Source organism: Heterodontus francisci, unplaced genomic scaffold (assembly GCF_036365525.1).
Source record: "Heterodontus francisci isolate sHetFra1 unplaced genomic scaffold, sHetFra1.hap1 HAP1_SCAFFOLD_631, whole genome shotgun sequence".
In the NCBI taxonomy this organism is placed as follows: Eukaryota; Metazoa; Chordata; class Chondrichthyes; order Heterodontiformes; family Heterodontidae; genus Heterodontus; species Heterodontus francisci.
In genome coordinates this window covers 206,030-218,200 of record NW_027141253.1, presented here as the reverse complement: position 1 = coordinate 218,200, position 12,171 = coordinate 206,030, and the positions used below count along the sequence as shown (strand labels likewise).

Here is a 12,171-nt window from a genome sequence, read left to right as displayed (position 1 = left end):
GGTGAATTGCTCATTCGGAGAGCTGGTACAGACATGATAGGCCGAATGGCCTCCTTCTGCACTGTAACAATTCTGTGATTCTGTGACTATTTAACTCCAGAACTCATTACAGTCTTGGTCCAAACATGAACAAAAGAGCTGAATTCCAGAGGTGAGGTGAGAGTGACTGCCCTTCACATCAACACAGTATTTACCAAGTGTGGTATCGAGGAACCCTGGAAATATTAAAGTCAGTGAGAATCGGGGGAAAACTCTTCACCGGTCACAGGCTTCCCCAGCATAAAAGAAGCTGGTTGTGGTTGCTGGAGGTCAATCACTTCAGCTCCAGGACCTCACTGCAGGAGTTCCTCAGGGTAGTGTCCAAGATACAACCATCCTCACTGCCTCATCAATGACCTTCCCTCCATCATAATGTCAGAAGTGGGGATGTTCGCTGATGATTGCACCATTTGCAACTCTTCAGATACTGAAGCAGTCCGTGTCCAGATGCAGCAAGACTTGGACAACATTTAGCTTGGGCTGATAATTGGCAAGTAACATTTGTGCCACACAAGTGCCAGGCAATGACCATCTCCAACTTCCCTGACACCCAATCATATTACCATCACTGAATCTTCCACCATCAACACCCTGGGGGTTACCATTGACCAGAAGCTCAAGTGCACTGGCTATATAAATACTGTGGCTACAAAAGCAGACTAGAGGCTGGTAATTCTGCAGCAAGTAACTCACCTCCTGACTCCTCAAAGCCTGTCCATCATCTACAAGGCACAACTCAGGACTGTGATGGAAAAACCTCCACTTGCCTGGATCCAACAATACTCAATAAACTCGACATCATCCAGGACAAAGCAGCCTGTTTGATGAGCAGCCCATCCAGCACCTTAAACATTCACTCCCTCCAGCGCTGGAGCACTGGAGCACAGTGGCAGCAGTGTATGCCATGTACAAGATGCACTGTACCCACTCACAAAGCCTCCTTTGACAGCACCTTCCAAACCTGTGACCTCTGCCACCTAGAAGGACAAGGGCAGCAGATGCATGGGAACACCAGCACCTGCAAGTTCACCTCCAAGTCTCACACCATCCTGACCTGGAACTATATCACTGTTCCTTCACTGTCACTGGGTCAAAATCCTGGAACTCCCTTCCGACCAGCACTGTGGGTACACCTACACCAGATGGACTGTCGCGGTTAAAGACGGTGACTCACCACCAGCTTCTCGACGGCAATTAGGGATGGGCAATAAATGCTGTCCTTGCCAGCGATGGCCATAACCCATTAACAAATAAATAAAACTCTCAGTGAAGGGAATGCCCATTCCTTACAATGCTACATGGGAACTCTTCACATTGGTTTCTGGGTCAGTCCTCTCTTCAGGAAATAACACTGGAAACCAGCCTAAATAACAATGGAAGTCTGCAGAGAGGAAAAACAATGTTGGCCCCATTCTATCTGGTGCAAGGTACTTGTCACTACATTAAACAAACTGAGTGGTTTACATTCAGGAGCATGCCGGTCCTACCCAATATCTCATTATATAATATTGTAACCCAGAGGTTTACCAGTAGAAACACTTGTGATCTGAACTAGTTAACATGTTTTTCCCACCTGTTCTCCCATGTGCTTCTCTAATCTTGGGTGACAGAAAAAAATCCACTAAATTTAATCTGGCCTCTCCTCTAAAAATGAGCTGAAAAGAAATAATGAACTACCTCGATTTTTTGTGGACTGACTGATGTGTTTTCACATCCCTTTCTCTCTTTCTAACGTTTCAGTAAAGAATCTGACTGCCTGCAAATTAACTTTCAGCTCTGGACCAAGGGCTGTGTTTTCTATCCTCTGTTCAATATTTGACAGACTCCTGAACATGGGTTCATCCTTCATTCTGGCCCCAGGGAGCAGACTTGCCTGCAGGCCTGTTCACTAAACTGACTATCTCTGATCCTCCTTTGAGGTGTGGGTAGAAAGGGAACATTTCTTGCTCTTTTCCAAACAGAATGGAGGTCATCCTGACTAATGGGTCTGTGATTGGACAGTTGACCTTCATTGAATTAGTTTGCAGTTTGCTGAGTTCACATTCCACACACTGACTTGTGTGGCTTCAATCCCCATTCTTCAATGCCTGCAGCTTTACATAGAATCAGAGAATGGTTACAGCACAGAAAGAGGCCATTTGGCCTGTCGAGTCTGTGCCAGCTCTCTGCAAGAACAATTCAGCCAGTTCCACACCCCGCTCTTTCCCCATAATCCTGCACAGTTTTTATCTTCAGCTACTTATCCAATTTCCTTTTGAAGGCCTCGATTGAATTTGCTTCCACCAAACTGTCAGGCAGTGCATTCCAGACCCCAACTACTCACTGTGTTAAAAAACTATATGAATTTACTTTTTGTTGAGACACAACTTTTAAATCAAATTCAAACCCAAAGTCCTTTCACTGAAGAAAAATAAATGATAAAAACTCTCAATGTGGCAGCAGCATTTCCTCAGAATGACACTGAATCATCATCTTAGAAATTGTGCTTAAAGTCTGGAGTTGAACCCTCAACCCTCTCAGGAGTTTAAACTTGTGCTCTTTGGAAACCATCAGCCACGTTTAGTTCAGTCTTTGTTATTTTAATATCTTTCATGTGGTTCAGTGAAGAGTGCAGGAGGGCATGCCAGGAGCAGCACCAGGCAGACCTCAAAATGAGGTGTCAACCTGGTGAAGCTACAACACTGGACTATCTGCGTGCCAAACTGCATAAGCAGCATGTGATAGACAGAGATAAGCGATCCCACAACCAATGGATCAGATCTAAGCTCTGCAGTCCTGTTCCATCCAGCCATGAATGGTGGTGGACAATTAAACAACTAAATGGAGGCAGTGGCTCCACAAATATCCCCATCTCAATGATGGGGGAGCCCAGCACATCAGTGCGAAAGATAAGGCTGAAGAATTTGCAACAATCTTCAGCCAGAAGTGCCAGGTGGATGATCCATCTCGGCCCCCTCCTGCAGTCTCCAGCGTCACAGATGCCAGACTTCAGCCAATTCAATTCACTCCGCATGATATCAAGAAATGACTGAAGGCACTGGATACTGCAAAGGCTATGGGCCCTGATAATCCGGCAATAGTGCTGAAGACATGTGCTCCAGAACTTGTCGCGCCCCTAGCCAAGCTGTTCCAGTACAGCTACAACACTGGCATCTACCCTGCAATGTGGAAAATTGCCCAGGTATGTCCTGTACACAAAAAGCAGGACAAGTCCAGCCCGGTTAATTACCGCCCCATCAGCCTACTCTCAATCATCAGTAAAGTGATGGAAGGTGTCATCAACAGTGCCATTAAACAACACTTGCTTCGCGATAACCTGCTCAGTGACGCTCAGTTTGGATTCTGCCAGGGCCACTCAGCTCCTGACCTCATTACAGCCTTGGTTCAAACATGGACAAAAGAGCAGAACTCCAGAGGTGAGGTGAGAGTGACTGCCCTTGACATCAAGGCAGCATTTGACCGAGTATGGCATCAAGAAGCCCTAGCAAAACTGAGGTCAATGGGAATCAGGGGGAAAACTCTCCACTGGTTGGAGTCATACTGAGCGCAAAGGAAGATGTAAGTGGTTGTTGGAGGTCAATCATCTCAGCTCCAGGACATCACTGCAGGAGCTCCTCAGGGTAGTGTCCTCGGCTCAACCATCTTCAGCTGCTTCATCAATGACCTTCCTTCAATCATAAGGTCAGAAGTGGGGTTGTTCGCTAATAATTGCACAATGTTCAGCACCATTTACAACTCCTCAGATACTGAAGCAGTCTGTGTAGAAATGCAGCAAGACCTGGAAAATATCCAGGCTTGGGTTGTTAAGTGGCAAGTAACTTTTGTGCCACACAAGTGCCAGGCAATGACCATCTCCAACAAGAGACAATCTAACCATCTCCCCTTGACATTCAATGGCATTACCATCACTGAATCCCCCACTATCAACATCCTCGGGGCTGCCATTGACCAGAAACTGAACTGGAGTAGCCATATAAATACCGTGGCTACAAGAGCAGGTCAGAGGCTAGGAATCCTGCAGTGTGTAACTCACCTCCTGACTCCCCAAAACCTGTCCACCATCTACAAAGCACAAGTCAGGAGTGTGATGGAATACTTATCTGGATGGGTGCAGCTCCAACAACACTCGAAGCTCAACACCATCCAGGACAAAGCAGCCCACTTGACTGGCACCCCATCCACAACCATTCACTCCCTCCACCACTGACGCACAGTGGCAACAGTGTGTACCATCTAGAAGATGCACTGCAGCAATGCACCAAGGCTCCTTAGACAGCACCTTCCAAACCTGTGACCTCTACCAACTAGAAGGACAAGGGCAGCAAATGCATGTGAACACCACCACCTGCAAGTTCCCCTCCAAGTCACACACCATCCTGACTTGGAACTATATTGTCGTTCCTTTACTGTCGCTGGGTCAAAATCCTGGAACTCCCTTCCTAACAGCACTGTGGGTGTACCAACACCTACATCAGCGGTTCAAGAATGCAGCTCACCACCGCATTCTCAAGGGCAATTCGGGATGGGCAATAAATGCTGGCTTGGCCAGCGACGCCCACATCCCATGAATGAACATTAAAAAAAATTGAGATTACAGGCAGGGATTTTCATCTGTGGTTTGATCCTGGTAGAATCGTGGCAGGGTGTGCACTGTGCTGATCCACTGCTAACCCTGGTGAAATTTCCAGGGTTAACCTTCTGTAAATGTGTTATACAGGATTCCTGCCTGTGCTTGGGAGCTCACCATGGGGGTGTGGTTGTGAGAAATAGCTGCTGCTGCTGCTGGGGGAGATGGTGCCTGCAGAATCTTTCAGAGACAGACAGCCCCTGGGAGCTCAGCAACACTTTTCCAGGCGCAAATAAATTGGAAAAACCTGCCAATGTTTTAGTGTCAATCGAGCGTGTCTGTATTCTTTCACCATCAGATTAACCTTCCTTAACAACACTGATAAATATGTCTTCAGTCCATCATTGCCGAGGTGGTAATGATGTAAAATGTGCCAGTTGATGGCACTGTGTCAATACCACCTGACTGGAACATACCTGATTGATATCCCAAGAGGACTGCTGGGTGGGCACTGCTACTGCTGCAGGTGCCTGACCCTAATATAGAAATAACCCCACACCCAGGACTTGGAATGGGGTCAGAACACAGAGAGAATGACAGGAGAAGTTTGAAAATCCATTGGCACCACCAGAATTATTACTCTAGTGTCTAGAGGTATCATCTGCCTCCAAGTGTATGTATATTTGGTCAGTAATATATGGATTCTTTGGTCCACCGATTTTCTCCCTTCGTCTCCTCTTGAAGGTGTTTATACCAGGCTGGGGTATAATCCCATTGGTATCAGGTGTCCTCTGTCACCTCACATAAGTGGGAGTTAATCAGTTTGAACAACTGATATCTGATTTACATTAATTATTTAACCATCACTGTTCTATAACAATATATTTTGAGATTCAGTTCAGAATCCCTTTAAAGTCACATTATTCCAGGACTATGATTAAATATTTATCAATAACATTAAATGAATATTTCCCACAGGCTATAGGAAGTGTTCCTAACAATAGTTCTTTCTGAATCTATTCACTGTTGATTACAGGATTGGGGCGTAAGCCCTGGATTCAGATGAAACAATATCATAATAATGGAATCCAGCTTGTGTGTAAATCCAGTGGATGGTATCCTGAACCGGACATACTGTGGATGAGTGAGGATGGATATAATTTAATACAAGATACAAGATACCAGCAGGACTCCAATGGTCTTCTAGATGTCCAGAGCAACATTGAAATAACAAAACAATCAACAAACAGATTCAGGTGTCTGATAAGGAACGAAATGTTGAAAACAGAACAAGAAGCAATTATCAGGATATCAGGTTTGTAAAACTGATGTTTAATCATTAAAAGGAACGATTATTTAAATTCTTTGATTACAACAGTGATTACACTTCAAAAGTATTTCATTGGCTGTCAAGCGATTTGGGGAATCCGGAGATATTTATCAAAGTAATGAATGTGATTCATTCGTGGTGCATTTTAGCTTCTGTCGTATACATTGAGTCCTGTCCAGAAAGTCTGAGTCAGTGTGTGAGCTGAACAAAAGTGACATCAGGTAAGATTTGATCAACAGGAGCAGGAGTGGAGCCAGAGCGGAGTGGGAGAAAAAGCACGGCAGCAGCACAGACTTCCCCAGAAAGTGGAGCGAGAGTAACTCAACATCGGCAGAAATTGAAAGAGTGAGGTCAGAGTGAAGTCAGAATCAGTGCAGTGAGGAAGGAGTAGCGGGATCCGAGGAAACTCACATCGAGAATGAGGGTAAGTATTGAGGAAAGGGTCTAAGATGAGGAACTAGATTAATTGACTCAGGTCTAAAAATAGTCAGGTTTTCGGAATTCAGTCTTAAGTTTTTTTAAAGACTTTTATTTCTGATAAGTTTAGTCAGTACTCTAACAGATAGAAGGGCATCTCAGTCCCATGGAATCCTGTTCCATGTGGAAACACCACATATACAGGAATTGTTGTCAGCTGGAGGAGTTTGAGCTCTGGGTTTCGGATCTGGAGCAGTAGCTGGTGTCACTGCGGTGCATCCGTGAGACTAAGATAGCACGTTTCTAGAGGTAGTCACCTTGCAGCTTACAGGTGTGCAGGCAGAGAGGGACAGGGTGATCACCAGACACAAAATCAGGACCAGGCAGGAAGTGTCAGAGTCCCCTGAGTGCATCTTGCTCTCTAATTAGTATTTGAATACTGGTAAGGGTGATTGTTCCTCTGGGAATACAGCCAGAGACAAGTCCACAACACCACAGGTGGCTCAGTTGTACCGGGGAGCAGGAGGATGATTGGGACAGTAACAATGATAGGGGATTCTATAGTTAGGGGAACAGACAGACATTTTTGCATCTCGAGTTGTGAATCCAGGATGATATGTTGCCTCCCTGGTGCTCGGTCCAGAATGTCACTGAGTCGCTGCAGAACATTCTGAAGGAGAACGGTGAACAGCCAGTTGTCGTAGTCCATATCAATACCAACAACATAGGTAGAAAGTGGGCTGGAGTACTGCAGGAAGATTTTAGGGAGCTGGTAAAGATATTAATAAGCAGCACTAGCAAGTGGATCCTCCAAGGTAGTATTCCCATGTGCTAGTGAGTATAGAAATAGGAGGGTGGAGCAGATGAAGGTGTGGCTGGAGAGATGGTGCAGGAGGGAGGGCTTTAGATTCCTGGGACATTGGGACCAATTCTAGAGGAGGTGGGACCTGTACAGGGCGGACGGCTTGCACCTGAACAGAGCCAGGACCAATGTCCTCGTGGGGTGATTGGCTAGAGCTATTGGAGTGGGTTTAAACTAACCTGGTAGGGGGATGGGAACCAGGAGATAATATTAGAGAGGATGAACAAGGTGCACAAATGGTTGAGAGAAGCATATGGCACTAGAATAGGAAATAGTAAGATATTAGGTGTGATGAGAGTAAGAGGGGATGCAATAATGTCTAAATTAGGTTTACAGTGCATGTGTGTAAATACACAAAGTGTGGTCAATAAGGTTGGTGAGCTGCAGGCGCAGATTGCCACATGGGAATATGGTGTTGTGGCATTAACAGAGACTGAATTCAAAAAAGGGCAGGATCTCGGGATTAGGTACTAAATATTCCTGGATACAAGGCAGTCAGGAAAGATAGGGAAGGAAAGAAAGGAGGAGGGGTGGCTGTAATGAGAGAAGGTTAATGAGGGAGATATAATTGTTTGATAAATTGTCACATATTAGGCTTATCAGCAAACTTGAAGCCAGTGACAGCATGGATACAAAACTGACTGAGTGACAGGAAACAGAGAGTAGTAGTGAATGGTTGTTTGTTGGACTGAAGGAAGGTATACAGTGGGGTTCCCCAGGGGCCGGTGTTAGGACCCCTGCTTTTCTTGTTCTATACTATTGACCTAGACTTGGGTGTACAGGGAACAAGTTCAAAATTTGCAGTTGGCACAAAACTTGGAAATATTGTGAATTGTGAGGATGATAGTGATAGACTTCAAGAGGACTTAGACAGGCTGGTGGAATGGGCAGACACATGGCAGATGAAATTTAATACAGAGAAGTGATACATTCTTGTAGGAAGAATGAGGAAGGCAATCTAAAATAAAGGATACAAATTTAAAGAGGTTGCAAGTGCAGAGAGACCTGGGGTATATGTGACAAATCATTGTCGGTGGCAGGGCAGGTTGAGAAAGTAACTAAAAACGTATAGGGGATCTTGGGCTTTATAAATAGTTGTATAGAGCATAAAAGCAAGGAATTTATGATAAACTTGAATAAAACACTGTTTTGTCATCAACTGATGTTTTGTGTCCAATTCTGGGCATCACACTTTAGGAAGGGTGGGAAGGATTCAGAGAGGGTGCAGTAAAGATTTACAACAATGGTTCCGGGAATGAGGGACTTCAGTAATGAAGATAAATTGAAGAAGATGGGGTTGTTCTCCTCAGAGAAGAGAAGGTTGAGAGGAGATTTGATCGCGATGTTCAAAATCCCGACGAGTCTGAAAAGAGTGGATTGGGAGAAACTGTTCCCATTGGCAGAAGGGTCGAGAACCAGAGGACACCAATTTAAGCTAATTTACAAAAGAACCAATGGTGACATGAGGAAAAACATTTTTATGCAACAAATGGTTAGGATCTGGAATGCACTGCCTGAGAGTGTGGTGGGGGCAGATTCAATCATGGATTTCATAAGGGAATTGGAAAATTATCTGAAGAGAGAATATTTGCAGGGCTTTGGAGCAAAGGCACAGGTGTGGGACTAGATGAGTTGCTGTCGTAGAGAGCCAGCATGGATATAATGGGCTGAATGGCCTCCTTCTGTGCTGTCACGATTCCATGGTAACATAGTAAATAATGATGCAGATAAGAGACTTTAGGAAGACATAGACAGACTGGTGAAATGGGCAGACGCATGGAAAATACAATTGAATATAGATAAGTGTGAAGTGATGCACTTTGGGAGAAATAACATAGAGAGGCAATATAATGGTACTATTTTGAGGGGATTGCAAGAGCAGAGGGATTGAGGATGTGTATTTACAAATCCTTGAAGATGACAGAGAATGTTGTTAAGGTAGGTTAAAAAACATATGGAATACTTGGCTTTGTAAATAGGACATTGCATACACAAACAAGGAAGTCATGCTAATCCTTTACAAATCAATGGTTAGGCCTCAGCTGGAGTCTGGTCAGCACAATTCTTATGTCAAGAAGGATGTCAAGGCCTTGGGGAGGGTACAGAGGAGGTTTACCAGGATGATACCAGGGATGTCTAAACCTCTCATTCTGACCCCACCTAATACTTTGTTATTTCATACTCTTGTGTTATCTGTCTCTTCCAATTCTCTGTGTACCTTGGTGTTCCTCTCCTGTATTACCTCTTGATTCCCACACCCCTGCCAAGTTATTTTAATCTGTCCCCAGTAACAGTTGTAAATCACCCTGCAAAGAAATTTATCCCAGCTCTGTTCAGGTGCAACACGTCTGGCTGGTACAGATCTCATCTTCTCCAGAACTGGTCCCAGTGTCACAGGAATCTAAAGCCTTCCCTCCTTTACCATCTTTCCAGCCACACATTCATCTGCTCTATCCTGCTATTTCTGTACTCACTTCCATGTGGTACCGCTTTTGAAGCCTGCTTGTAATTTCTTTCACAGCTCCCTAAACTGTTTCTGCATGACCACATCCCTCTTCTGACCTATGTCGTTAGTACCAATGTGGACCACACTGCTGGCTGTTCACCCTCCCCCCTCAGGGTGCTCTGCAGCCATTCAGTAACATCCTTGACACTGGCTGTAGCTTTCCTGCTACTTTCAGCATTAAATTTAATCCAACAAGGGTGACTCGTCCATGACTACAACAAACCACTATGAGTACAGATATTTCTTCTTCTTTCTTTGGCCTCCTTGTCTTGAGAGACAATGCGTAAGCGCCTGGAGGTGGTCAGTGGTTTGTGAAGCAGCGCCTGGAGTGGCTAAAAAGGCCAATTCTAGAGTGACAGACACTTCCACAGGTGCTGCAGATAGAATTGGTTGTCGGGGCTGTTACACAGTTGGCTCTCTCCTTGCGCTTCTGTCTTTTTTCCTGCCAACTGCTAAGTCTCTTCGTCTCGCCACGCTTTAGCCCCGCCTTTATGGTTGCCCGCCAGCTCTGGCGATCGCTGGCAACTGACTCCCATGACATGTGATCAATGTCACAGGACTTTCTGTCATGTTTGCAGATGTCTTTAAAGTGGAGACATGGAAGGCCGGTGGGTCTGATACCGGTGACGAGCTCGCTGTACAATGTGTCCTTGGGGATCCTGCCATCTTCCATGCGGCTCACATAGCCAAGCCATCTCTGGTGCCGCTGGCTTAGTAGGGTGTATATGCTGGGGATGTTGGCCACCTCGAGGACTTCTGTGTTGGAGATACGGTCCTGCCACCTGATGCCGAGGATTCTCTGGAGGCAGCGAAGATGGAATGAATTGAGACGTCGCTCTTGGCTGATGTACGTTGTCCAGGCCTCGCTGCCATAGAGCAAGGTACTGAGGAGACAGGCTTGATACACTTGGACTTTTGTGTTCTGTGTCAGTGCGCCATTTTCCCACACTCTCTTGGCCAGTCTGAACATAGCAGAGGAAGCCTTTCCCAGGTGTCTGAGGCCAGCTGAATATGACTGCATAGGTGTTGTCAGTAGTCATTTGCACAGCACCTGGCTGTTTTTTGAGCAGCGCTTCTGGCTGCTTTAAGTGCTGCGGATGTTAACTCGCTGGGGGCTTTCTTGTAGTTCAGCAGTGCAATGCGCTTGGTGGCTATGACAGGTTCCAGCTCTTCAATGTGAGATTGAAACCAGTCTGCATTCTGCTTCTCATGATTGCCATAGTTGGTCATTGCTGAGTCATAGATGGCGTCTCTGATGTGGGCCCACTTGGTCCCTGCATCCCCTGTGGGAGTGTTTTTGGAAGGCTTTTTCAAGTGAATTTAGAAACTTATATAACAGCTATGGATGAGAAATTCTGCTCGTGTTGATGCGCGGGCGGCCCTTCTGCTTGGAGTGATGTAGCTTCTTTGGTTTGAGTCTAACCTTGCTGCACACCAGGGAGTGGTCGGTGTCGCAGTCCGCACTGTGGAAGCTGCATGTGATTTGAATGCTGTTTAAAGAGGCTCGCCTTGTGACGATGAGGTCCAGCTGGTGCCAACGAAGTGATCTTGGGTGCCTCCATCAAACCTGGTGACAGGGTTTAGTGTGAAAGAATAAGTTGGTGATGCAGAGGTTGTAATAGGTACACAACTCCAGCAGTCTCTGTCCATTCTCATTCATCCTTCCAATGCCATAGCACCCAAGGCAGGAGGGCCATGAGTCAAGGTCGGCCCCAACCCTGGCATTAAAGTCCCCCAGCAGGAATAGGTGTTCGGTATTGGGGATGCTACTAATGATATCATGGAGTTCCTCGTAGAACTGGTCTTTAACTTCAGGTGGGGAGCAGAGTGTTGGAGTATAGATGCTGAGTAGGTGTACTAGGCCAGAGGCAGTGAACAGTCGGATGGATAGTCTACATTCTGAGCCATTTTAAGGTGCCTCTATCATGCTGAGCAAAGAGTTTCTGATGGCGAAGCCCAATCCTTGCTGTCTTGGTTCTTCGGGATCCCTACCCTGCCAGAAGAAGGTGTAGTCTTGCTCTCTTCAAGATCTGCTCGCAGGGAGGCGTGTCTCCTGAAGTGCTGCAATGTCTACATTGAGTCCACTGAGCTCGTTGTTAATGATGGCGGTCTTCCGAGAATCGTTGATTTGTGTAAGGTCTTCCGACAGGCCAGGACACATAGTTCTGACGTTCCAGCTTGCAAAACGAAGGGCTGGTACCTTCTTTCCTTTTTTGGTCGTGCTGTTTGGTGCAATGTTACAGTCCACTTGTCAGGCAATGACCCTGAGCTCCAAGCACCCATTGAAGCAGGTGGACTGTGGCGGGACAGAAACTTACTGACTGGCGGCTGCCCGGTTTGAGGCGGGCGGTAGCTGTCCAGTGAGATGCGATGACCTCTCCCACCGACAAAGGCAACCCATGGCGCCCAATCTCTACGCCAATTGAGCTGGACTTATAACCCGTAACAGC

The 12,171-nt window shown here is 46.0% G+C and overlaps 1 protein-coding gene across 1 annotated transcript in view; it reads left to right on the top strand.

Annotated features, from left to right (window-relative positions):
- The window catches only part of LOC137362543 (butyrophilin subfamily 3 member A1-like), a 111,052-nt gene that overhangs the window by 31,109 nt on the left and 67,772 nt on the right, over window positions 1–12,171 (top strand). Inside the window, exon 3 of the mRNA XM_068026932.1 lies at window positions 5,643–5,921. Coding sequence (XP_067883033.1) covers window positions 5,643–5,921 — 279 coding nt within the window. The remainder of the gene's footprint in view (window positions 1–5,642; window positions 5,922–12,171) is intronic.